The sequence below is a fragment of the Cyprinus carpio genome, chromosome A9 (assembly GCF_018340385.1).
Source record: "Cyprinus carpio isolate SPL01 chromosome A9, ASM1834038v1, whole genome shotgun sequence".
Lineage (NCBI taxonomy): Eukaryota > Metazoa > Chordata > Actinopteri > Cypriniformes > Cyprinidae > Cyprinus > Cyprinus carpio.
The window spans coordinates 12,925,510-12,953,020 of record NC_056580.1 but is presented as its reverse complement, the minus strand read 5'-3'; the positions used below and the strand labels follow the sequence as shown (position 1 = coordinate 12,953,020).

The 27,511-nt window shown below is 37.1% G+C and overlaps 4 protein-coding genes and 1 pseudogene across 4 annotated transcripts in view; all 5 read left to right on the top strand.

Annotated features, from left to right (window-relative positions):
* LOC109060438 (gamma-crystallin M2-like) overlaps positions 1-27,511 on the top strand; it is a 101,387-nt gene that overhangs the window by 20,655 nt on the left and 53,221 nt on the right. The window lies entirely within an intron of this gene.
* On the top strand, positions 5,227-6,174 carry LOC122146107 (annotated as a pseudogene).
* On the top strand, positions 10,434-11,453 carry LOC122146106 (gamma-crystallin M2-like). Its single transcript, XM_042763576.1, has 3 exons — positions 10,434-10,571; positions 10,665-10,907; positions 11,143-11,453. Exons 1-3 carry the CDS (start codon positions 10,566-10,568, stop codon positions 11,413-11,415), a joined length of 522 nt encoding a protein of 173 aa, XP_042619510.1. The 5' UTR covers positions 10,434-10,565; the 3' UTR covers positions 11,416-11,453.
* LOC109049518 (gamma-crystallin M2) lies at positions 15,741-16,715 on the top strand. Its single transcript, XM_019067195.2, has 3 exons — positions 15,741-15,834; positions 15,928-16,170; positions 16,405-16,715. The coding sequence occupies exons 1-3, from the start codon at positions 15,829-15,831 to the stop codon at positions 16,675-16,677; spliced, it is 522 nt and encodes a 173-aa protein (XP_018922740.2). The 5' UTR covers positions 15,741-15,828; the 3' UTR covers positions 16,678-16,715.
* LOC122146108 (gamma-crystallin M2-like) lies at positions 20,856-21,810 on the top strand. Its single transcript, XM_042763579.1, has 3 exons — positions 20,856-20,946; positions 21,024-21,266; positions 21,500-21,810. The coding sequence occupies exons 1-3, from the start codon at positions 20,941-20,943 to the stop codon at positions 21,770-21,772; spliced, it is 522 nt and encodes a 173-aa protein (XP_042619513.1). The 5' UTR covers positions 20,856-20,940; the 3' UTR covers positions 21,773-21,810.

The following is a 27,511-nucleotide window of genomic DNA, read 5'->3' as shown; positions in this document are numbered from 1 at the left end:
TGCAGCTAAATATGTCCGAGCAACTCCAGGGACAGTTGATGGATCTGCCACTGCCCCAGTTGTCAAAAAAGTGACATTCAGTATTTGCAGGTGTTTTTAAGTCTTGTCAGTACTAGAAACCTGATGGGTTCATGCTCACACACCAAAAGAGTGCTCACAGAATGCTCTTCTCAGCCAGCATGCGAACGCTGTATTAAGTTCTCGTTTTGCGTGTTATTGCTACACACTTAAATAAACAACAAGTTATGTTAAAATTCCAGTCTTGGAGAGTATTCATGTAAAAGCGGCTGGTTATGACTTAATTGAACATGAACAGTTGGGAAAATCACGAGTCAAAATATTTGATCCGACTGTGTCATTAATGTTAATCAAACAACAAATGAAAAAGAGAAAATCACTCATTGCTCTTGACTGAATAACTAACTGCATTATGAACATAATTTTTTTTTTTTTTTTTTTTTTTTTTAGATTGTAAAATTATTGATGTGTCTGTTGCTCCTCCTTCCTTGTTAGGTTTGTTTGAATGGATGTTGTTTTGTTACAAATAAAACGCAAATAATAAAGTAACCATTAACTAATAAGAATAATTTATTTTTAATGCATACAGTGAAGATTGTGCAGTATTTTATTTTTACATTCATCACTTAATTAAATGCAGGGGTTAAATTGGGCCAGTGCTTGCGCTGGTAACTCATCAGTGGACTTTCCTCATACATTTTCAACAATACAGGCTATATTTTTAAATATTTTTCTTATTCTTACTAATATAAGCAATGATGCAGCATGGGTGATTTATGTGAATGAATCTCTGAAGGGAACTGACTGTCTTCAGAAAAGTTTTGATGGCATTTTCATTTTGTTTATGAGTGCAGCAGTGCTTTGTGTCTAGCAGTTACCAGGGAAACCACTATATGTATGACTTTCTGTGCCTTCTGCTGGCAGAGTATAAATCTGCATTTTCAATAAGCCCGTCTGCAGTTTTGTTCAGTCCAATGTGAAGATCCACCCATATAGCCCAGTTTTAAATTAATTTAATAGTTCATACTTCTGACTAGGGTTGGAACGGTTCACAGATGTCACGGTTTGGAACATACCTCGGTTCGGGGGTCATGGTTCAATACGATTTATGTACAACAGGAAAAAAAAAATCTATGGTTTCTTTTCATTTATTTTGAACAGACAGTAGTACAAATTACTTTTTTTTTTCAACTAGATGTGAAAATACTAAATAATATTACATTATGTATATATATAAATCTGTTGTACATATACACACAAGTAACAAGTTCTTGAAATATTTGATTTAGTTTACAGATAAACAAGGGAAAAAACAGTGTTCAGTTCAGTTCAATTTATTTATATAGCACATTTAAAAACAACCATGGTTGACCAAAGTGCTTAACAATGTCCGGAAAAAAATAAAATAAATAAAAAGTCACACACAAATAAGACAAATGCAGTAAAAACATCACAATGTCTCAGCTCAGCTCGAAATAAAAGCCAAGGAATACAGGTGTGTCTTAAGTAATGACTTAAAAATTCCAATAGTCTGAGCAGTTCTTATGTGTACAGGTAAACTATTCCACAAATTAGGTGCCCCCACTGAAAAAGCTTGGTCACCTTTATTTTTTTAACCTAGTTCTCGGTACATTGAGGAGCACCTGATTGGATGACCTCAGTGCTTTAACAGGAGCGTGGACATGTAAAAGCTTTGGTGTATTTGTTGGCGCGATAAGATTTAGAGTTTTAGGGGAAAAGGATAAAATCTTGAAATCAATCCTGAAGCGGACAGGAAGCCAGTGTAGTGAAGTTACGTGTGACACGTAACGTAGCCTATATACGCTGCATTTCAGTTCATTTTTGTGACGCGCTTAATTTGTTCACAGAAAGCAAACTCAAATGGCAGAAAGCGACATCCTATTTCTTTGTTTTTTTTTATTTTTTTTTACAAAAGCACAATGTTTTGCTTTCATTGTGAGTGTACACAAATAAAAGCAGACCTTTATACAGTGATGCATTATTAATAAGACAATAGGTGTATACAAGTCTACCAGAGATGGGCACTCGAGTTAGTGACTCGGACTCGAGTTACACTCAAGTAGCATTTTTATAGACTTCAGACTTGACTCAGACTTGGCCTGATATGACTCCAGACTTGACTCAACTCGAGGAAAAGGACTCGTGAAAATTTTTAAATCAACTTGAGTCTTTTATCCTTAAATACTTATATAATCGTTAGTTTTGTTTTCTTATGTACTTGTGTAAATTTTTAAATCAACTTGAGTCTTTTATCTTTAAGTGAACAGCGAGTCAAAACAGCGGAGTGGATCACATAACAAGCGCTCAGGGTTGTTTATTGTAAATATCTCTCAGAGCTATATCCTCTAGTATTTTTATCAAAAGCCAAAAGCGCTTTATTCAAGCCCTGTCAGCTCCGTGCGTGTTCACGTTGATTTGGATATGAATAAAACATTTGCAAAACGATGGGACTATCTTGTCTCTTTTAATTTAAATCTAGATTTATTCACACTGGCCCTTGAAAACATCTATGTGAAAACACTTGCCTGAAAAAAATGCAGGTATACAGTTTAGGTTTTATTAAAAGTCAGGGGAACATGTCTGCCGCGCATTCTATGCCCATGCTACAGGGAGCCACCACGGAGAGATGAAAGAGCCACATGCAGCTTCTGGAGCTGTGGGCTGCCGACCCCTGATCTAGAATGATTTTGATCAGCAATTGTTCATAGCAGGGGATTCTCTCAACTTGATATATTTCACAGTTTGTCAACTGATATAAGATTTTGTAGGCTTAGCATACACATATGCACCACTCTAAAACCTAAAACCACAGTGCCCCCAATCCCAATATAACAAATCCCAATTTAACCCCTGGTTAAATGTCTGTAATAGCTAATAGGCTATTTCTGTATTACTATTTAGAGAAAAATAAAAATAAAAATAAATCTCAGTGTTTAGTCCTGAAGCCCATGTCCACAGTAGAAAAAACATATTTCTTATTTTTTTTATATAAAAATTTTTATTATAGATTTTTACTATGGTAAATATGCAAATATAGTTATATGCAGGTGTGGCTCATCTATAGGCAGGCAGAGAAAAGCCCTACCAAAATATTTACCAATTTCAAAACATAGATTTATACAATAAACTGCCAACATACTATGGGGGCTGGTTAATGCTTGAATCTGATTGGTTGACAGATGTTCTAAGGTGTGCAAGGCAGGTCTTGACCACATTACATGTCCCTACCACATCGCCAAATGATTTCAATTATTTCAAAGGTCCTTACAGCTGACTCTAAAATATGGCACAATACATTAATCAAGTCATCCATAAATTCTGTTACTTTAAGTTTGGTGAGCAGATCACAAATTATGTTGAGATGATTTGAAAATCAAAAAGGCAAAATGCAATAGAGGTTTGGTTTTGTTACATTTAAATTGACATTGCCTTTTCTAATTGTAAAGGTTAAAACAAGCTTAAGATACTGACAAACCATTCAGTTTGACTAGTACTCGACTCAGACTCGACCATTTTGGACTTGGACTTGAGTCCGACTTGGCCCATTTTGGATTCGGACTCGACTGGTTAAAGACTCGGACTCCACTTCTATCATGAGAACTCTGTGAAGATTTAAGCATGGTAATGGATATGACAATGTCCGTGGATTTGGTCTTGGCTGAATAGATCTGCTATACTGCTGCTGCTGAATTGCTGCTGCTGTTGTTTATTACTGTATTTGTAGATTATTGCTGCTGCTGCTGCTGAAAGCAAGTACAGGAACTTGTTACTGTCAATACATAAGCTGATATGGTGCTGTGAGTATTTAAGACAATGCTGCAGCACAAATAGCATATAAAATAACCCATAGCAGATCTATACAGGTGGAACTGGGGAAGGTGGAGGGTTTCAGAGGAACTCTGAAAGTGAGTTGCAATGATCAAGCAAATGCTAATCAGCCATTTAAAATGTAAAGCAGCAAGCTCATTGGCTACGTAGCAACATGAACCAATCAGCTTGTGACAAGTCGTTTAATATTAAGAAATTTTATCAGTTACTTTAAGGACCCATCAGCCTGCGCCATTTAGAGTTTCAAGACAGAACTTGGTATTTATATCATGACAACTCTGAGAAGATTTTATCATGGTAATAGATATGACAGTGTCAGTATATTTGGTCTTGGCAGAATAGACCTGCTACGCTGCTGTTGGTTATTGCTGTATTTGTAGAATATTGCTGCTGCTGCTGCAAGCAAGTACAGGAACTTGCTACTGCCAATACATAAGCCAATCTAGTGCTGTGAGTATTTAAGACACACTGCTGCTGCACAAATAGCATATAAAATAACCCCCCAACAAAGCTGGAACAAGAAGATAAATAACAGCTAAAATGTGTATGCTGCTGACAGCATGAATACACATTACAAGAACAACAACAACAAAAACAATTCTGTATCTGAGAGTGTTTAAGTATTTGAAAATTTGCAGAAGGTCTCTAAGAGGAGTAGAATATATACAGTAGTTATATAATACAGTTTTTGTCATAAATTTCACACTATTTCACACTATTTCCCTAACCCTAACCCTTGCAGTTATATAATATGCATCAGACGAGTTATCAAGCAATCAGGCCCTACAATTAGACTGCACAAATACAACTGTATAATACAGAGAGGGCCTCACAAGGATATGAGTGCTTCACCTCATTGTGTTCTACATTCCCAATATTTCACATGGAGAGTGAAATCATAAGGAAACACATAATCATTTTTGAAATGAGCGCGAATAAAAAACAAATCAATCCAAATCCAAATAGTCAGAATATTTGAATCTGAAACATCAAACAATCTGTAAACAATCTATGAAAACTGTTTAGTAACATTTTTTTTTTAGTATTTCATATTCTAAAAAGCTAAATTAAACCAAATCCACACAGTCAGAATCTGTAAATCTTGAAAAAAATAAAAAGAATTTCTCAGAATGAAAGCTCATTATTTAGTTTTTTTTTTTTTTGGCAATTATAGTCTTTCATTTCAGCAAATATACACTTTAGAAATTCTATAGTTCGAACAATGTAAACACTACATACAAAGCTTTAACTAGAATGGTCTCTAAACCAACTTGCACAGTCAGGAATTGAGTAACAATAGAGGCTTTGTAGTCTTTAGTCTTGGTCTAGTATAAAAGCACAGGTGACAGCAGTCAGCCAACAAGCAGAATCAGCTTCAGTTTCTCCTTTGTGGAACTACTGAGAATCAGCCAGCGCAACCATGAAGGTAAACCTTGTTCCAGTACCAGTTTCCACACAGCTTAACTCCTTAATTATTTGATTTGTTAAATCATTTAAAATATTAATTTTAAATTTTCAGGTCACCTTTTATGAGGACAGGAACTTCCAGGGTCGCTCTTATGACTGTATGAGCGACTGTGCCTGATTTCTCCTCCTACATGAGCCACTGTCACTCTTGCAGAGTGCACATTGGATGCTGGATGATGTACGATCAACCCAACTACATGGGAAATCAGTATTTCTTTAGGAGGGGAGAATATGCTGATTACATGTCTATGTTTGGAATGAGCAACTGCATCAGGTCCTGCCGTATGATCCCTATGGTGAGCTCCATAAACATGCTGACGTATTTATTTATTTACAATAGTCCTAAATTAAATTTATTTCAACCATCAAATTAAATGATTAAATCCTTCAACTTGAAAAGCAACATAGATCCTTTCAGAAAGATGATCTGTGAGAGACAAACCTAGATAGTTGCTAAAGATATATGATGATATGAGATTATGATTCTTCATGATTGATATATGCATAACTGACTTTTCTTCTACTACAGCACAGGGGATCCTACAGAATGAGGATCTACGAGAGGGAGAACTTCATGGGCCAGATGTACGAAATGACCGATGACTGTGACAGTATCGTGGACCGTTTCCGCATGCCTCACTGCCAGTCCTGCCATGTGATGGACGGCCACTGGCTCATGTATGAGCAGCCCCACTACAGAGGCAGGATGTGGTACTTCAGGCCTGGAGAGTACAGGAGCTTCAGCAATATGGGTGGAATGAGATTCATGAGCATGAGGCGTATCATGGACTCCTGGTACTAGAGTATATATGAATAAAATAATTCCTCTAAAATACTAAACATTCTGTATTGTAAATCATTTATGTGAATAATATTTATATGAGTAGATAAATCAGTGGTGTGCTTCTGTTGCGAGTCACAATGCAGGTGAAAATAAGCCACAGACATTTATTGGACAGCATAGATCATGTTTGTAAGTTGGATTTCAGGCGACATTCTTTTAGATTCTGGAGGTCATTAGCATGGTCTTGAGCCTTTCCTCTGTATAGATCAATCTTCCATTCAGCATGTTTTTTCTCTGCCTGAGTCCAGGAGTTGGTTGGTATGCTGAAATCTATCAGATCTCTTTTCAGTACATCTTCATACCACAGTTTGGGCCGTCCAGCAGTACAGACACCATTCCTGAGCACCCTGTACAGAATAGTGTGTGGAATGAGGGAGGGGGCCAATCTGGTCACATGACCAACCCATCTGAGATGAATTAATTTTAGGCGGGAGGAAATTGGTTCACTCTTTGTAATTTTAAACAGATATTCATTTGAGATTTTATCCCTCCAGGTCTTACCAAGTATAAACCTGAGACATCTAGTGTGAAAGGCACTTAGCCGACTCTTGATACCAGTAGGTAGTCCAGCATTGAGCGCCATTCAACAGGATGCTCAGAACACATGCTTCATACACTCTACTTTTGGTGCAGACAGATACAGTAGATGCTTATTCCGACACACACAATTTGTCAAACTCCCAAAAGTAGAGGCCACTTTCCCCAACCTGATTGAAATCTCATCGTCTAGGGTAGTATCGTGTGTAAATTATGTGTAACAATTAGAGTTGGGGTACTCGGACTCAAGATTGGTGCAGAAAATTATGTTAACTCGAGTACAACTTCTAGCGGACTTGGATGCATTTTTAGTCAGACTTGATTTGGACTTGAACCTTTGGGACTCGATTTCCGAGTCCGACCGACTCCAGGTACAGTTGATGAAACCGCCACTGACCCGATGCATTGTCACAAAAGTGACATTCAGTATTCGCAGGTGTTTTTAATTCTTGACAGTACTAGAAAGCCGACAGGTTCGTGCTCACACACCCAAAGCTCTCTTCTCAGCCAGCATGCGAACGCTGAATTAATTCTTGTTTTTCGTGTTATTGCTACACACTTAAATAAACAACAAGTTATGTTAAAATGCCCATCTTGGAGAGTAGTCATGTAAATGCAGCCAGTTATGACTTAAGTGAACCTGAACAGTAAAATCACGAGTCAAAATATTTGATCTTACAGTGTCATTAATGTTAATCAAACAACAAATGAAAAAGAGAAAATCACTCATTGCTCTTGACTGAATAAATAACTTCATTAACTAATAAGAATCATTTATATTTAATGCATACAGTGAAGATTGTGCAGTATTTTATTTTTACATTCATCACTTAATTAAATGCAGGGGTTAAATTGGGCCGGGGCTTGCGCTGGTAACTCATCAGTGGACTTTCCTCATACATTTTCAACAATACAGGCTATATTTTTAAACACTTTTCTTATTCTTACTAATTTAAGCAATGATGCGGCATGGGTGATTTATGTGAATGAATCTCTGAAGGGAACCGAGTGTCGAAAAGTTTTGATGGCATTTTCATTTTGTTTATGAGTGCAGCACTGCTTTGTGTCTAGCTGTTACCAGGGAAACCGCTATATTTATGACTTTCTGTGCCCTCTGCTGGCAGAGAATAAATCTGCATTTTCAATAAGCCCGTCTGCAGTTTTTGTTCAGTCCACTGTGAACATCCACCCATATAACCCAGTTTTAAATTAATATAATAGTTTATACTTCTGACTCATCCCCTTTCTTAAAAATAATTTCTTTTATATCATGATTTTACAGTCATTTTACAGTTTAACAGGTTACCATAGACATTGCCCTACTCTGCTCATACAGTATTAATTTTAATTTTTTAACTCATTATTTAAGGTCTTAAAAAAGGTCTTAACAAGTCTTATATTTATTTAAAAAAATCCTGCAGACAGATTAAGCTTTGCACATTGACAGAATGATTTTGATCAGCAAGTGTTCATAGCAGGGGACTCTCTCAACTTGTTATATTTTACAGTTTGTCAATTGATATAAGATTTTGTAGGTTTAGCATACACATATGCACTACTCTAAAACCTGAAACCACAGTGCCCCCGCCATCACACAACAAATCCCAATTTAACCCCTGATTAAATGTCTGTAGAAGGCTATTTCTGTATTACTATTTAGAAAAAAATTAAATAAAATCTGAGTGTTTAGCCCTGAAGCTCATGTCCACAGTAGAAAAACATATTTCTTATTTTATTTATATGCTATTTTTAACTATAGCTTTTTACTATGGTAAATATGCAAATATAATTATATGCAGGTGTGGCTCATCTATAGGCAGGCAGAGAAAAGCCCTACCAAAATATTTGTCAATTTCAAAACATAGATTCATACAATAAACTGCCAATATACGATGGGGGCTGGTAAGTGCTTGAATCTAATTGGTTGATGAATGTTCTACGGTGTGCAAGGCAAGTCTTGACCACATTACATGTCCATACCATTTCACCAAATGATTTCAGTTAAAAAAAATCTGCTAAACTGCTGCTGCTGAATTGCTACTGCTGTTGGCTATTATTGTATTTGTAGATTATTGGTGCTGCTGAAAGCAAGTACAGGAACTTGCTACTGTCAATACATAAGCCGATATGGAGTATTTAAGACATACTGCTGCCTTTACAAATGGGGAAGTCTTGGCCTAATGGTTAGAGAGTCAGACTCGTAATCCAATGGTTGTGAGTTCGAGTCTCGGGCCGGCAGGAATTGTCAGTGGGGGTGGGGGTGAATGTACACCTTTCTCTCCACCCACCGAACCCCCGGGCGCTGCAGCATAAATGGCTGCCCAATGCTCCGGGTATGTGTTCATGGTGTGTGTCTGTTCACGGCTGTGTGTGTGCACTTTGGATGGGTTAAATGCAGAGCACCAATTCCGAGTATGGGTTACCATACTTGGCTGTATGTCATGTCATTTTCACAAATAGCATATAAAATAACCCTCCAACAAAGCTAGAACAAGAAGATAAATAACAGCCAAAATGTGTTCATGTTTGCATGATGAAAACATGTTAACAAGTTAAAAAAAAAAAAAAAAAATTATGTATTTTGTATTTGTTAAGTATTTTGATTTTTTATTTGGGTATTTGATATGTGTGGAATGTATTGGGTAGTTTTATGTTGTTGTTTTTGTTATACATTTCACACTATTTCCATAATTTATAGACATTAGTGCTTAAATACAATTTTTTTTTTTTTTACCTTAGTATTACTTCTTTGAACTTCTGCAATCAAAAATCTAAATATAGCCTACTAGTACTATACATATAAATCACAAACTGTTCTCTCTGGGTCACCAGCGGTGTGTAAACAATGCAAATACAGATTTGAATTTTCAAATTCTATGTGACAAAGGGTTAAGAATTGTAAAATAATTAACAGTAATTATGTTCTTTTGTACTGCAGTAAGATTATAAGCCATCCTCTTATAATACAACAAATGCATTCCATGATAATAAATAGACCATCCTATTTCCACTGTACCACAATAACGAATGAAGAATTATTTAACAATGGCACAGTAGTCTCTGAGAATGGTTTTAGAGAACATGCTGGGACAAGAAAAAAAAAAGAATATACAGTTCTCTCACTCATAGACACTGCGTTAAATCAACAATTCACATGAGAACTTGCCAAATCAAGTAAGTGATTTCCAATTATATAATATGCATCAGACGAGTTATCAAGCAATCAGGCCCTACAATTAGACTGCACAAACACAACTGTATAATACAGAGAGGGCCTCACAAGGATATGAGTGGTTCTCCTCATTGTGTTCTACATTCCCAATATTTCACATGGAGAGTGAAATCATAAGGAAACACATATAAGCATCATTTTGAATTGAGCGCGAATAAAAAACAAATCAATCCAAATCCAAATAGTCATAATGTTTGAATCTTAAACATCAAACAATCTGTAAACAATCTATGAAAACTCTTTAGTAACTAATTTTTTTAGTATTTCATATTCTAAAAAGCTAAATTAAACCAACACAGTCAGAATCTGTAAATCTTGAAAAAAACATTTTCTCAGAATGAAAGCTCATTATTTAGTTTTTTAGCAATACAGTCTTTCATTTCAGCAAATATACACTTTAGAAATTCTATAGTTCGAACAATGTAAACACTAAATACAAAGCTTTAACTAGAATGGCCTCTAAACCAACTTGCACAGTCAGGAATTGAGTAACAATAGAGGCTTTGTAGTCTTTAGTCTTGGTCTAGTATAAAAGCACAGGTGATAGCAGTCAGCCAACAAGCAGAATCAGCTTCAGCTTCTCCTTTGTGGAACTACTGAGAATCAGCCAGCGCAACCATGAAGGTAAACCTTGCTCCAGTACCAGTTTCCACACAGCTTAACTCCTAAATTATTTGATTTGTTAAATCATTTAAAATATTAATTTTGAATTTTCAGGTCACCTTTTATGAGGACAGGAACTTCCAGGGTCGCTCTTATGAATGTATGAGCGACTGTGCTGATTTCTCCTCCTACATGAGCCGCTGTCACTCTTGCAGAGTGCACAGTGGATGCTGGATGATGTACGATCAACCCAACTATATGGGAAATCAGTATTTCTTTAGGAGGGGAGAATATGCTGATTACATGTCTATGTTTGGAATGAGCAACTGCATCAGGTCCTGCCGTATGATCCCTATGGTGAGCTCCATAAACATGCTGACGTATTTATTTATTTACAATAGTCCTAAATTAAATTTTATTTCAACCATCAAATTAAATGATTAAATCCTTCAACTTGAAAAGCAACATAGATCCTTTTCAGAAAGATGATCTGTGAGAGACAGACCTAGATAGTTGCTGAAGATATATGATGATATGAGATTATGATTCTTCATGATTGATATATGCATAACTGACTTTTCTTCTACTACAGCACAGGGGATCCTACAGAATGAGGATCTACGAGAGGGAGAACTTCATGGGCCAGATGTACGAAATGACCGATGACTGTGACAGTATCGTGGACCGTTTCCGCATGCCTCACTGCCAGTCCTGCCATGTGATGGACGGTCACTGGCTCATGTATGAGCAGCCCCACTATAGAGGCAGGATGTGGTACTTCAGGCCTGGAGAGTACAGGAGCTTCAGCAATATGGGTGGAATGAGATTCATGAGCATGAGGCGTATCATGGACTCCTGGTACTAGAGTATATATGAATAAAATAATTCCTCTAAAATACTAAACATTCTGTATTGTAAATCATTTATGTGAATAATATTTACATGAGTAGATAAATCAATGGTGTGCTTCTGTTGCGAGTGACAATGCAGGTGAAAATAAGCCACAGACATTTATTGGACAGCATAGATCATGTTTGTAAGTTGGATTTAAGGGCGACATTCTTTTAGATTCTGGAGGTTATTAGCAGGGTCTTGAGCCTTTCCTCTGTATAGATCAACCCTCCATTCAGCATGTTTTTTCTCTGCCTGAGTCCAGGAGTTGGTTGGTATGCTGAAATCTATCAGATCTCTTTTCAGTACATCTTCATACCACAGTTTGGGCCGTCCAGCAGTACAGACACCATTCCTGAGCACCCTGTACAGAATAGTGTGTGGAATGAGGGAGGGGGCCAATCTGGTCACATGACCGGTATGCTGAGATGAATTAATTTTAGGCGGGAGGAAATTGGTTCACTTTTTGTCACTTTAAACAGATATTCATTTGACATTTTATCCCTCCAGGTCTTACCAAGTATAAACCTGAGATATCTAGTGTGAAAGGCACTTAGCCGACTCTTGATACCAGTAGGTAGTCCAGCATTCAGCGCCATTCAACAGGATGCTCAGAACACATGCTTCATTCACTCTACCTTTGGTGCAGACAGATACAGTAAATGCTTATTCCGCCACACACAATTTGTCAAACTCCCAAAAGTAGAGGCCACTTTCCCCAACCTGATTGAAATCTCATCGTCTGGGTAGTATCGTGTGAAAATTATGTGTAACAATTAGAGTTGGGGTACTCGGACTCAAGTCCGGACTCGAGTACAACTTCTAGCGGACTTGGATGCATTTTTAGTCAGACTTGATTTGGACTTGAACCTTTGGGACTCGATTTCCGAGTCCTGAACCGACTCCAGGGACAGTTGATGAAACCGCCACTGACCCGATGCATTGTCACAAAAGTGACATTCAGTATTCGCAGGTGTTTTTAATTCTTGACAGTACTAGAAAGCCGACAGGTTCATGCTCACACACCCAAAGCTCTCTCACAGAATGCGAACGCTGAATTAATTCTTGTTTTTCGTGTTATTGCTACACACTTAAATAAACAACAAGTTATGTTAAAATGCCCATCTTGGAGAGTAGTCATGTAAATGCAGCCAGTTATGACTTAAGTGAATCTGAACAGTAAAATCACGAGTCAAAATATTTGATCTTGCTATGTCATTAATGTTAATCTAACAACAAATGAAAAAGAGAAAATCACTCATTGCTCTTGACTGAATAACTAACTTCATTAACTAATAAGAATCATTTATATTTAATGCATACAGTGCAGATTGTTGTTTATTTTTTTTTTTAATACAAATTAATGTTTAATAATAAAAGTGTGTGAAGATTGTGCAGTATTTTATTTTTACATTTGATTATTCAAATATAGTTCACAGATAGTACAGGCTATATTTTTAAAACACTTTTCTTATTCTTACTAATTTAAGCAATGATGCGGGCACAGCGGATTTATGTGAATGAATCTCTGAAGGGAACCGAGTGTCGAAAAGTTTCAATGGCATTTTCATTTAGTTTATGAGTGCAGCTGCTTTGTGTCCAGCTGTTACCAGGGAAATCACTATATTTATGACTTTCTGTGCCCTCTGCTGGCAGAGAATAAATCTGCATTTTCAATAAGCCCGTCTGCAGTTTTTGTTCAGTCCACTGTGAACATCCACCCATATAACCCAGTTTTAAATTAATATAATAGTTTATACTTCTGACTCATCCCCTTTCTTAAAAATAATTTCTTTTATATCATGATTTTACAGTCATTTTACAGTTTAACAGGTTACCATAGACATTGCCCTACTCTGCTCATACAGTATTAATTTTAATATTTTAACTAATTATTTAAGGTCTTAAAAAAGGTCTTAACAAGTTTTATATTTAATTTTAAAAATCCTGCAGACAGATTAAGCTTTGCACATTGCCAGAATGATTTTGATCAGCAATTGTTCATAGCAGGGCACTCTCTCAGCTTGTTATATTTTACAGTTTGTCAATTGATATAAGATTTTGTAGGCTTAGCATACACATATGCACCACTCTAAAACCTGAAACCACAGTGCCCCCGCCCCCACATAACAAATCCCAATTTAACCCCTGATTTAAATGTCTGTAGAAGGCTATTATTTATTTATTTTTTTGCAATTATGTTTTATTATTTATGAGTGTTTTGAATTGAAGCTCATGTCCACAGTAGAAAAAAACATATTTCTTATTTTATTTATATGCTATTTTTAACTAATAGCTTTTTACTATGGTAAATATGCACATATAATTATATGCAGGTGTGGCTCATCTATAGGCAGGCAGAGAAAAGCCCTACCAAAATATTTGTCAATTTCAAAAAATAGATTCATACAATAAACTGCCAATATACGATGGGGGCTGGTAAGTGCTTGAATCTGATTGGTTGATGAATGTTCTAAGGTGTGCAAGGCAGGTCTTGACCGCATTACATGTCCATACCATTTCACCAAATGATTTCAGTTAAAAAAAAATCTGCTAAACTGCTGCTGCTGAATTGCTACTGCTGTTGGCTATTATTGTATTTGTAGATTATTGGTGCTGCTGAAAGCAAGTACAGGAACTTGCTACTGTCAATACATAAGCCCGATATGGAGTATTTAAGACATACTGCTGCCTTTACAAATGGGGAAGTCTTGGCCTAATGGTTAGAGAGTCAGACTCGTAATCCAATGGTTGTGAGTTCGAGTCTTGGGCCGGCAGGAATTGTCGGTGGGGGGAGTGAATGTACAGCTTTCTCTCCACCCACCGAACCCCCGGGCGCTGCAGCATAAATGGCTGCCCAATGCTCCGGGTATGTGTTCATGGTGTGTGTCTGTTCACGGCTGTGTGTGTGCACTTTGGATGGGTTAAATGCAGAGCACCAATTCCGAGTATGGGTTACCATACTTGGCTGTATGTCATGTCATTTTCACAAATAGCATATAAAATAACCCTCCAACAAAGCTAGAACAAGAAGATAAATAACAGCCAAAATGTGTTCATGCTGACAGCATGAAAACACATTACAAGAACAACAACAACAACAACAATTCTGTATCTGAGAGTGCTTAAGTATTTGAAAATTTGCAGAAAGTCTCTAAGAGGAGTGGAATATATACAGTAGTTATATAATACAGTTTTTGTTATAAATTTCACACTATTTCCATAATTTATAGACATTAGTGCTTAAATACAAATTTTTTTTTTTACCTTAGTACTTCTTCTTTGAACTTCTGCAATCAAATCTAAATAAAGCCTACTGGTACTATACATATTAATCACAACTGCTCTCTCTGGGTCACCAGCGGTGTGTGAACAATGCAAATACAGATTTGAATTTTCAAATTCTATGTGACAAAGGGTTAAGAATTGTAAAATAATTAACAGTAATTATGTTCTTTTGTACTGCAGTAAGATTATAGGCCATCCTCTTATAATACAACAAATGCATTCCATGATAATAAATAGACCATCCTATTTCCACTGTACCACAATAACGAATGAAGAATTATTTAACAATGGCACAGTAGTCTCTGAGAATGGTTGTAGAGAACTTGCTGGGACAAGAAAAAAAAAAGAATATACAGTTCTCTCACTCATAGACACTGCGTTTAAATCAACAATTCACATGAGAACTTGCCAAATCAAGTAAGTGATTTCCAATTATATAATATGCATCAGACGAGTTATCAAGCAATCAGGCCCTACAATTAGACTGCACAAACACAACTGTATAATACAGAGAGGGCCTCACAAGGATATGAGTGGTTCTCCTCATTGTGTTCTACATTCCCAATATTTCACATGGAGAGTGAAATCATAAGGAAACACATATAAGCATCATTTTGAATTGAGCGCGAATAAAAAACCAAATCAATCCAAATCCAAATAGTCATAATGTTTGAATCTTAAACATCAAACAATCTGTAAACAATCTATGAAAACTGTTTAGTAACTAATTTTTTTAGTATTTCATATTCTAAAAAGCTAAATTAAACCAACACAGTCAGAATCTGTAAATCTGAAAAAAAAAAAACATTTTTCTCAGAATGAAAGCTCATTATTTAGTTTTTTAGCAAAACAGTCTTTCATTTCAGCAAATATACACTTTAGAAATTCTATTGTTCGAACAATGTAAACACTAAATACAAAGCTTTAACTAGAATGGCCTCTAAACCAACTTGCACAATCAGGAATTGAGTAACAATAGAGGCTGTGTAGTCTTTAGTCTTGGTCTAGTATAAAAGCACAGGTGACAGCAGTCAGCCAACAAGCAGAATCAGCTTCAGCTTCTCCTTTGTGGAACTACTGAGAATCAGCCAGCGCAACCATGAAGGTAAACCTTGCTCCAGTACCAATTTCCACACAGCTTAACTCCTAAATTATTTTATTTGTTAAATCATTTAAAATATTAATTTTGAATTTTCAGGTCACCTTTTATGAGGACAGGAACTTCCAGGGTCGCTCTTATGACTGTATGAGCGACTGTGCCGATTTCTCCTCCTACATGAGCCGCTGTCACTCTTGCAGAGTGCACAGTGGGTGCTGGATGATGTACGATCAACCCAACTACATGGGAAATCAGTATTTCTTTAGGAGGGGAGAATATGCTGATTACATGTCTATGTTTGGAATGAGCAACTGCATCAGGTCCTGCCGTATGATCCCTATGGTGAGCTTCATAAACCTGTTGACGTATTTATTTATTTACAATAGTCCTAAATTTAATTTAGTTCAACCATTAAATAAAATGATTAAATCCTTCAACTTGAAAAGCATCATAGATCCTTTTAGAATGATGATCTGTGAGAGACAGACCTAGATAGTTGCTGAAGATATATCGTGACATGCGATTATGATTTTTTTATGATTGATATATGCATAAATGACTTTTCTTCTACTACAGCACAGGGGATCCTACAGAATGAGGATCTACGAGAGGGAGAACTTCATGGGCCAGATGTACGAAATGACCGATGACTGTGACAGTATCATGGACCGTTACCGCATGCCTCACTGCCAGTCCTGCCATGTGATGGACGGCCACTGGCTCATGTATGAGCAGCCCCACTACAGAGGCAGGATGTGGTACTTCAGGCCTGGAGAGTACAGGAGCTTCAGCAATATGGGTGGCATGAGATTCATGAGCATGAGGCGTATCATGGACTCCTGGTACTAGAGTTTATATTAATAAAATAACTCCTCTAAAAAACTAAACATTCTGCCTTGTAAATCATTTATGTGAATAATATTTACATGAGTAGATAAATCAATGGAGTGCTTCTGTTGCGAGTGACAATGCAGGCGAAAATAAGCCACAGACATTTATTGGATAGCATAGATCATGTTTGTAAGTTGGATTTCAGGTGACATTCTTTTAGATTCTGGAGGTTATTAGCATGGTCTTGAGCCTTTCCTCTGTATAGATCAACCCTCCATTCAGCATGTTTTTTTGCTGCCTGGGTCCAGGAGTTGGTTGGTATGCTGAAATGTATCAGATCTCTTTTCAGTACATCTTTATACCTCAATTTGGGCCGTCCAGCAGTACGGACACCCTTCTTGAGCACACTGTACAGAATAGTGTGTGGAATGTGGGAGGGAGCCAATCTGATCACATGACCAGCCCATCTGAGATGAATGAATTTTAGGCGGGAGGAAATTGGTTAACTTTTTGTCACTTTAAACAGATATTCATTTGACATTTTATCCCTCCAGGTCTTATCAAGTATAAACCTGAGATATCTATTGTGAAAGGCACTTAGCCGACTCTTGATACCAGTAGGTAGTCCAGCATTGAGCGCCATTCAACAGGATGCTCAGAACTTATGCTTCTTTTGATATAAGTTTTTGGTGCAGACAGATACAGTAAATGCTTATTCCGACACACACAATTTGTCAAACTCCCAAAAGTAGAGGCCACTTTCCCCAACCTGATTGAAATCTCATCGTCTAGGGTAGTATCGTGTGTCACGGTATCCAAGATATGTGAACTTTTCCACATCATCAAGAAGTAAATTTTTTATCTGAAAACAGTGTGTAATTAATTACCTTGGTCCTAATGGTTTCCTCATGGAGGAGAAAAAGATTGGTGCAGAAAATTATGTGTAACAATTAGAGTTGGTGTACTCGGACTCGAGTCCGGACTTGAGTTCAACTTCTAGCGTACTTGGACTGGTCACGGACTTGGATGCAGTTTTACTCTGACTTGATTTGGACTCGATTTCTAAGTCCGACCGACTCCCGGAATAGTTGATGAAACCGCCACTGACCTGATGCATTGTCACAAAAGTGACATTCAGTATTAGCAGGTGTTTTTAATTCTTGTCAGTACTAGAAACCCGACAGGTTAGTGCTCACACACCCAAAGCTCTCTCACAGAATGCGCTTCTCAGCCAGCATGCAACGCTGAATTAATTTCTCGTTTTGCGTGTTATTGCTACACACTTAAATATATAACAAGTTATGTTAAAATGCCCATCTTGGAGAGTAGTCATGTAAATGCAGCCAGTTATGACTTAAGTGAATCTGAACAGTAAAATCACGAGTCAAAATATTTGATCTTACAGTGTCATTAATGTTAATCAAACAACAAATGAAAAAGAGAAAATCACTCATTGCTCTTGACTGAATAACTAACTTCATTAACTAATAAGAATAATTTATTTTTAATCCACGCAGTGAAGATTGTGCAGTATTTTATTTTTACATTCATCACTTAATTAAATGCAGGGGTTAAACTGGGCCGGGCTTTCACTGGTAACTCATCAGTGGACTTTCCTCATACATTTTCAACAATACAGGCTATATTTTTAAACACTTTTCTTATTCTTACTAATTTAAGCAATGATGCAGCGTGGGTGATTTATGTGAATGAATCTCTGAAGGGAACCGAGTGTCGAAAAGTTTTGATGGCATTTTCATTTTGTTTATGAGTGCAGCTGCTTTGTGTCCAGCTTTTACCAGGGAAATCACTATATTTATGACTTTCTGTGCCTCCTGCTGGTATTATAAATTTGAAAAAAAATAAGCCCGTCTGCAGTTTTTGTTCAGTCCACTGTGAACATCCACCCATATAACCCAGTTTTTAAATTAACATAATAGTTCTTATTTTCTGACACATCCCTATTTCTTAAAAACTATTTCTTTTAAATCTGATTTTAAATACATGCAAATATTACCATAGACAGGTACTCTGCTCATACATTATTATTTTTCATTTTTTAACTAGATTAAAGGTCTTAAAAAAAGGTTTCCAAGTCTCTATATTTGATTTTTAAAATTCTGCTGCAGACAGATGAAGCTTTGCATACTGCCAGCATCTAGCCATGATTTTGATCAGCAATTGTTCATAGCAGGGGACTCTCTCAACTTGTTATATTTTGGTTTGTCAATTGATATAAGATTTTGTAGGCTTAGCATACACATATGCACCATTTCACCAAAAACCTGAAACCACAGTGCACCCGCCCCCACATAAAAATCCCAATTAACCCCCTGATTAAATGTCTGTAGAAGGCTATTTTCTGTATTACTATTTAGAAAAAAAATGTAAAATTATGAGTGTTTAGCCCTGAAGCCCAGTCCACAGTAGAAAAACATATTTCTTATTTTGTTATATACATATTTTTTACTAAGCCGACTATGGTAAAGTATGCAAATAGACATATGCAGGTGTGGCTAATCTATAGGCAGGCAGATGAAAAGCCTTACCAAAATATTGGTCAATTTTCAAAACATAGATTCATATCCAATAAACTGCCAATTACAGTGGGGGCTGGTGTAAAGCTTGAATCTGATTGGTGACGAATGTTCTAAGGTGTGCAAGGCAGGTCTTGACAGCATTACATCTCCATACCATTTTCACCAAATGATTTCAGCAAAAAATCTGCCCAACTGCTGCTGTTGAATTGTGTACATGCTGTTGTGCTGTTACTGCATTTGTAGGTTATTGCTGCTGTTGAAAGCAGTACAGGAACTTGCTACTGTCAATACATAAGCCGATATGGGAGCTGTGAGTATTTATGACATACTTGCTGCACAAATAGCATATAAAATAACCCTCCAACAAAGCTAGAACAAGAAGATAAATAACAGCCAAAAATGTGTTCATGCTGACAGCATGAAAACACATTACAAGAACAACAACAACAAAAACAATTCTGTATCTGAGAGTGCTTAAGTATTTGAAAATTTGCAGAAGGTCTCTAAGAGGAGTGGAATATATACAGTAGATATATAATACAATTTTTGTTATACATTTCACACTATTTCCATAATTTATAGACATTAGTGCTTAAATACAATTTTTTTTTTTTACCTTAGTACTTCTTCTTTGAACTTCTGCAATCAAAAATCTAAATATAGCCTACTAGTACTATACATATAAATCACAACTGTTCTCTCTGGGTCACCAGCGGTGTGTGAACAACGCAAATACAGATTTGAATTTTCAAATTCTATGTGACAAAGGGTTAAGAATTGTAAAATAATTAACAGTAATTATGTTCTTTTGTACTGCAGTAAGATTATAGGCCATCCTCTTATAATACAACAAATGCATTCCATGATAATAAATAGACCATCCTATTTCCACTGTACCACAATAACGAATGAAGAATTATTTAACAATGGCACAGTAGTCTCTGAGAATGGTTTTAGAGAACATGCTGGGACAAGAAAAAAAAAAATATAATATACAGTTCTCTCACTCATAGACACTGCGTTAAATCAACAATTCACATGAGAACTTGCCAAATCAAGTAAGTGATTTCCAATTATATAATATGCATCAGACGAGTTATCAAGCAATCAGGCCCTACAATTAGACTGCACAAACACAACTGTATAATACAGAGAGGGCCTCACAAGGATATGAGTGGTTCTCCTCATTGTGTTCTACATTCCCAATATTTTACATGGAGAGTGAAATCATAAGGGAACACATATAAGCATCATTTTGAATTGAGCGCGAATAAAAAACAAATCGGCCAATCAAATCCAAATAGTCATAATGTTTGAATCTTAAACATCAAACAATCTGTAAACAATCTATGAAAACTCTTTAGTAACTAATTTGTTTAGTATTTCATATTCTAAAAAGCTAAATTAAACCAACACAGTCAGAATCTGTAAATCTTGAAAAAAAAAAACATTTTCTCAGAATGAAAGCTCATTATTTAGTTTTTTAGCAATACAGTCTTTCATTTCAGCAAATATACACTTTAGAAATTCTATAGTTCGAACAATGTAAACACTAAATACAAAGCTTTAACTAGAATGGCCTCTAAACCAACTTGCACAATCAGGAATTGAGTAACAATAGAGGCTGTGTAGTCTTTAGTCTTGGTCTAGTATAAAAGCACAGGTGATAGCAGTCAGCCAACAAGCAGAATCAGCTTCAGTTTCTCCTTTGTGGAACTACTGAGAATCAGCCAGCGCAACCATGAAGGTAAACCTTGCTCCAGTACCAATTTCCACACAGCTTAACTCCTAAATTATTTGATTTGTTAAATTTTGAATTTTCAGGTCACCTTTTATGAGGACAGGAACTTCCAGGGTCGCTCTTATGAATGTATGAGCGACTGTGCTGATTTCTCCTCCTACATGAGCCGCTGTCACTCTTGCAGAGTGCACAGTGGATGCTGGATGATGTACGATCAACCCAACTACATGGGAAATCAGTATTTCTTTAGGAGGGGAGAATATGCTGATTACATGCCTATGTTTGGAATGAACAACTGCATCAGGTCCTGCCGTATGATCCCTATGGTGAGCTTCATAAACCTGTTGACGTATTTATTTATTTACAATAGTCTTAAATTAAATTTATTTCAACCATCAAATAAAATGATTAAATCCTTCAACGTGAAAAGCATCATAGATCCTTTCAGAAAGATGATCTGTGAGAGACAGACCTAGATAGTTGCTGAAGATATATGATGACATGCGATTATGATTCTTCATGACTGATATATGCATAACTGACTTTTCTTTTACTACAGCACAGGGGATCCTACAGAATGAGGATCTACGAGAGGGAGAACTTCATGGGCCAGATGTATGAAATGACCGATGACTGTGACAGTATCATGGAACGTTACCGCATGCCTCACTGCCAGTCCTGCCATGTGACGGACGGCCACTGGCTCATGTATGAGCAGCCCCACTACAGAGGCAGGATGTGGTACTTCAGGCCTGGAGAGTACAGGAGCTTCAGCAATATGGGTGGCATGAGATTCATGAGCATGAGGCGTATCATGGACTCCTGGTACTAGAGTTTACATTAATAAAATAATTCCTCTAAAACACTAAACATTCTGTCTTGTAAATCATTTATGTGAATAATATTTACATGAGTAGATAAATCAATGGCGTGCTTCTGTTGCGAGTGACAATGCAGGTGAAAATAAGCCAAAGACATTTATTGGATAGCATAGATCATGTTTGTAAGTTGGATTTCATGCGACATTCTTTTACCTGTTGGATGTTATTTGCATGGTATTGAGCCTTTCCTCTGTATAGATCAATCTTCCATTCAGCATGTTTTTTTGCTGCCAGTGTCCAGGAGTTGGTTGGTATGCTGAAATGTATCAGATCTCTTTTCAGTACATCTTTATACCTCAGTTTGGGCCGTCCAGCAGTACGAGCACCCTTCTTGAGCACACTGTACAGAATTGTGTGTGAATGTGGGAGGGAGCCAATCTGGTCACATGACCAGCCCATCTGAGATCAATTAATTTTAGGCGGGAGGAAATTGGTTAACTTTTTGTCATTTTAAACAGATATTCATTTGAGATTTTATCGCTCCAGGTCTTACCAAGTATAAACCTGAGACATCAGGTAGTCCAGCATTCAGCCCCATTCAACAGGATGCTCAGAACACATGCTTCATTCACTCTACCTTTGGTGCAGACAGATACAGTAGATGCTTATTCCGCCACACACAATTTGTCAAACTCCCAAAAGTAGAAGCCACTTTCCCCAACCTGATTGAAATCTCATTGTCCAGGGTAGTATCGTGTGTCATGGTAGATTCAAGATAATTGAACTTTTCCACATCATCAAGAACTACATTTTTTAACTGAAAACAGTGTGTAATTTCCTTGGTCCTAATGGTTTCCTCATGAAGGAGAAAGGAGGAGAAAAAGATTGGTGCAGAAAATTATGTGTAACAATTAGAGTTGGGGTACTCGGACTCTAGCGGACTTGGACTTGTCACGGACTTGGATGCAGTTTTACTCAGACTTGATTTGGACTTGATTTCCAAGTCCGACCGACTCCAGGGACAGTTGATGAAACCGCCACTGACCCAATGCATTGTCACAAAAGTGACATTCAGTATTCGCAGGTGTTTTTAATTCTTGTCAGTACTAGAAAGCCGACAGGTTCGTGCTCACACACCCAAAGCGCTCTCACAGAATGCGCTTCTCAGCCAGCATGCAACGCTGAATAAATTTCTCGTTTCTCGTTTTGCGTGTTATTGCTACACACTTAAATAAATAAGTTATGTTAAAATGCCCATCTTGGAGAGTAGTCATGTAAATGCAGCCAGTTATGACTTAAGTGAACCTGAACAGTAAAATCACGAGTCAAAATATTTGATCTTACAGTGTCATTAATGTTAATCAAACAACAAATGAAAAAGAGAAAATCACTCATTGCTCTTGACTGAATAAATAACTTCATTAACTAATAAGAATAATTTATGTTTAATGCATACAGTGAAGATTGTGCAGTATTTTATTTTTACATTCATCACTTAATTAAATGCAGGGGTTAAACTGGGCCGGGCTTTCACTGGTAACTCATCAGTGGACTTTCCTCATACATTTTCAACAATACAGGCTATATTTTTAAACACTTTTCTTATTCTTACAATTTTAAGCAATGATGCAGCGTTGGTGATTTATGTGAATGAATCTCTGAAGGGAACTGACTGTCTTCAAAAAGTTTCAATGGCATTTTCATTTTGTTTATGAGTGCAGCGCTGCTTTTTTGTCTAGCTGTTACCAGGGAAATCACTATATTTATGACTTTCTGTGCCTCCTGCTGACAGAGAATACATTTGCATTTTCAATAAGCCCGTCTGCAGTTTTTGTTCAGTCCACTGTGAACATCCACCCATATAACCCAGTTTTAAATTAATATAATAGTTTATACTTCTGACACATCCCTTTTCTTAAAAATAATTTCTTTTAAATCATGATTTTACAGTTTGACAGATTACCATAGACATTGCCCTACTCTGCTCATACAGAATTAATTTTCATTTTTTAATTAATTATTTTAGGTCTTAAAAAAGGTCTTCACAAGTCTTATATTTGATTTTTAAAATCCTGCAGACAGATGAAGCTTTGTGTAACGCGTGTCGCGGCGCAAGTGCGACCCTCCCTCTCAAACAGTAAATAACGGAAATGAGCGGAAAAGGAATACACTGTTTCTAATTTTGGACCAGCGACCAGAAGATCAGATTCGCTCAAGAGACTGTGTCAGCAACAAGGGTAGAAGGAAATGACAACAACACTGGCTGCATTAGAAACAGGTAAGGTGTATTAAAGGGAATGCAATAATGCAATAATAAAAGTAAAAAATATATAATGATAATAATAGTAAGTCAGAGTTTCAATACATCATCAAAATCAACAAAAAGTCAAAAATGGAAAGAAATGAAAAGAATGAAATAAGTAAATTCTGTTATAAAAAGTATTCTTCTTATAACTCTTATATATTTAAATTTCTATTTATTTATTTTTCTATTTTATTAATTGTTTGTCTATTTATTTATTTTTTGACCTATTTAGATTCAACCTAATAAAGTTAAATGACTCTCATTCTGCTAATATAGAATATAGATATATAAAATAATATAGAATATATATTTCACCTATTTATTTAATTTGTGTTCTAATTGGCTTATTTGATATAGATAATAACTTTGAATTTGACTGTGAATACAATTCTTCCAAATGACTCTTTAAAATACCCTTTTCACTCTTGTTCTTCAGAAAAACAACAACAAAAAGTAAAGATAAAACCAAATAATTAGACAGTGGAATATGAGTAAAAATAGAGAGAAGAAAAAAAAAATAAATAAAATAAAAAGAAAAACAATGGATCAACCTTAATGCTCACGATAACAGTCACAATGTGGATTAGGGTTTCACCAAACTTTAGCTCCAGTTCAGTGCTGCTTACACGAGATCCGTCTTCCGCAATTGAGTTCTGAGCAACACAGGTCAGTCAGGAAAAAAAACCGAGGGGAAGGTGTGTACAATCCTACCACTCTCTTGATTCACGTAGCTCGATCCTTATATGGGCATGGCTCGCCAGTTCCTGCTCGCAGGCTCTTTTTAGTGCAATGCAGGGACAGTTCAAGTTCAAAGTCGTCTTCGACGATCGTCTGGTTCCAGAAAATATGCTGCACCATGCACCCCGACTCAAAAGATGATGGAAAAATAGAAGATAGAGGGGAGATAGATAGAAGGACAGAAAAAAAAAAAACCCAACCTTGCAAAAGACAAGGCCAAAAATACAATTAGACATTCCGTTCAAGATATACATCATTACAGCAGTTAATCTGCGAATAACAACATTTTCAACATATTTAACTCCATGCTCATTTAACATTAACACATTGAAATTTGCATAGACATGCTAAGAGCATTTTTCAAATGGGCGCGCTTAGGCCTCATCTGCCCGTATCACATGTGCGTCACAATCAGCCATCTCTCATGGCCGAATACACGACAAAAACCCATCAAAATAACACTTGTAAACTGCTTAAAGTAACTTTTAAACCTGAACATTAGTTATTTAACACATTCACCCAATATTCCTCCCGTTTTAAACAGAGGATTAGCTTTTATACATCTTATGTGCACTACTGCACATAATACAACAGCATTTGATGGTTAAAACACATTTTACGGAACATTTATACAAAGCAACCTCTATAATTGAGGATTTAATCACTTTACTCACCAAGAGAATTCAAATTTTCTAATTATGAAGGTTTCAGACAGGCAACACTCCAACCTCTGCGAGTTTCTCTCTCCTCTATAACAGTTTGCGTCAGCATCAATCGTGTTAAACGACTGATGTTCAATTCACATTTTTTTCTTAACACAACTGCTGATTTATGTGTTCTAATTCTGTTTTTTCCTTTTTCAGGACCGTGTCGCAGCTGTTGTTTCTCTCTCTCGCATCGCGCGTTCTCGCTCGTACTCCCTCGCACAGCTCCGATCATAGGGCGGGGCTAACTCTTCGCTCTCCTCATTGGAACAATTTTCACTTATTTGAATAAAAAAAGTTTCTAAAATAGTTTTATTTATTGGGCTAACTCTTTTTTTTTTCATTTATACATTTTCTACTTCACAATGTTATTAAAGTAAAGTGCTGATTTACATATTCACAAGTCTTATGGTGTTTTATTCCCTTTTCTATTTTACATTAACAGGGCTCTTAGTAACCTGGGTTACATCCTCCCCTCCTGAATTCATGCACGTCCCGCTGCATCTGCAAATTTTTGGGGTTGAGTTAAAACTACAGGCGCAGTATCAGCAGAAGCCACATTCGCCTCTAAAGAAGTGCTGAATGCGGCACTTAGACCTTGCAACAGAGATTGAATCACCACGGTAAGCGGGTTTCCCAATTGGGGATACTCAAGTCTTTTTGCAGGCTGTCTCTCTCTTTGCGAACGCCTGGGAATTAGTCCATGCTCAAACTCAGTGTCATTCACTTGTTCACTCTGGTCACCTACAGCATCCATAATTTCACTTGGAACTGGACTCTCTCTACTCTTGTTCTCACCCTCACAAACTGCTTCCATTTCTGTCTCCTGGGCAGGCAACTCATCTACCGACTTGGAACAGAGATCCAACCCTGCATCGATGGAACCTAACTCTAGCTCATCAGAAGACATTCCTACTTTTCCTGATTTAGGTAAGCTTTCCTCTACAGGTTCCTCTAAGATCTCCCCTGATAACCTACAGGTAGGTACATTCTCTCCAACGGGTTCATCAACAGGTAAGTCAATTTGGACGTTCTGGGGTCTTGGGCAGGGTAATGACTCAGGATTCACTAAAACTCGAGTTTCAAAGTTCAGCCTATCCCTAAACAGAGGACTAAGAAACTGATCATCCTCCGACCCAGAGTTCTCACACACAGACTCTGACTATTGTAACTCATTATTTGCACAAGCTCTAGTCCTAGGCCTGCAAACTCTTTGCTTAGGCTGCCGCTCATGTTGATCTGGCTGCAAAAATCCACAGGGCAACAACAAATCACGGTGTAACGTCCTGAGAGGACCACTCTGCCCAACCGGCCGGACAGTGTACACCGGTAATTCCCCCGCTCTTTTGACTACTACTTGGACACCCTGCTCCCACTTGTCAGCGAGCTTATGCTTCCCTCGCAACCTAACGTTGCGCACAAGAACTCTGTCACCCTCCTCTAAAGTAGAAGCAACTACGCGTTCATCAAACCTTCTTTTGTTACGCTCTGCTAATTTAGTAGCATTTTTCCTAGCTATCTCGTAGCTCTCTCGTAACCGGTCTTTCAGATCTTTCACGTACTGAGAGTGGGATTTCGCAGGAGATTCTATTGGCAAGCCGAAAGCCAAATCCACTGGCAAGCGAGGCAGCCGCCCAAACATGAGCTCATAAGGAGCATACCCAGTTGTATCATTGCGTGTACAATTGTATGCGTGCACTAAGGGCTTTACAAACTCCTTCCACTTAGACTTTTTCTCATTCTCCAAAGTTCCCAGCATTTGGAGAAGCGTCCGGTTAAAACGTTCTACCGGGTTACCTCTAGGATGATAGGGCGTGGTACGAATCTTATGGATACCCGCAACATGACACAATTCCTTAATTGTGTGGGATTCGAAATCGGGACCTTGGTCACTATGTAGCTTCTCAGGAAACCCATAGTGTACCAAGAAATTTTCCCACAGACATTTTGCGACCGTACGAGCTGTTTGGTTCTGAGTCGGTATCGCCACGGCGTACTTCGTG

What these genes read in the sequence shown, in the direction of transcription:
- LOC122146106 (XM_042763576.1), top strand. An exon ending in CCTGCCGTATGATCCCTATG is followed by an intron (nt 10,908 to 11,142) that starts GTGAGCTCCATA and finishes CTTCTACTACAG; the next exon opens with CACAGGGGATCCTACAGAAT.
- LOC109049518 (XM_019067195.2), top strand. An exon ending in CCTGCCGTATGATCCCTATG is followed by an intron (nt 16,171 to 16,404) that starts GTGAGCTTCATA and finishes CTTCTACTACAG; the next exon opens with CACAGGGGATCCTACAGAAT.
- LOC122146108 (XM_042763579.1), top strand. An exon ending in CCTGCCGTATGATCCCTATG is followed by an intron (nt 21,267 to 21,499) that starts GTGAGCTTCATA and finishes CTTTTACTACAG; the next exon opens with CACAGGGGATCCTACAGAAT.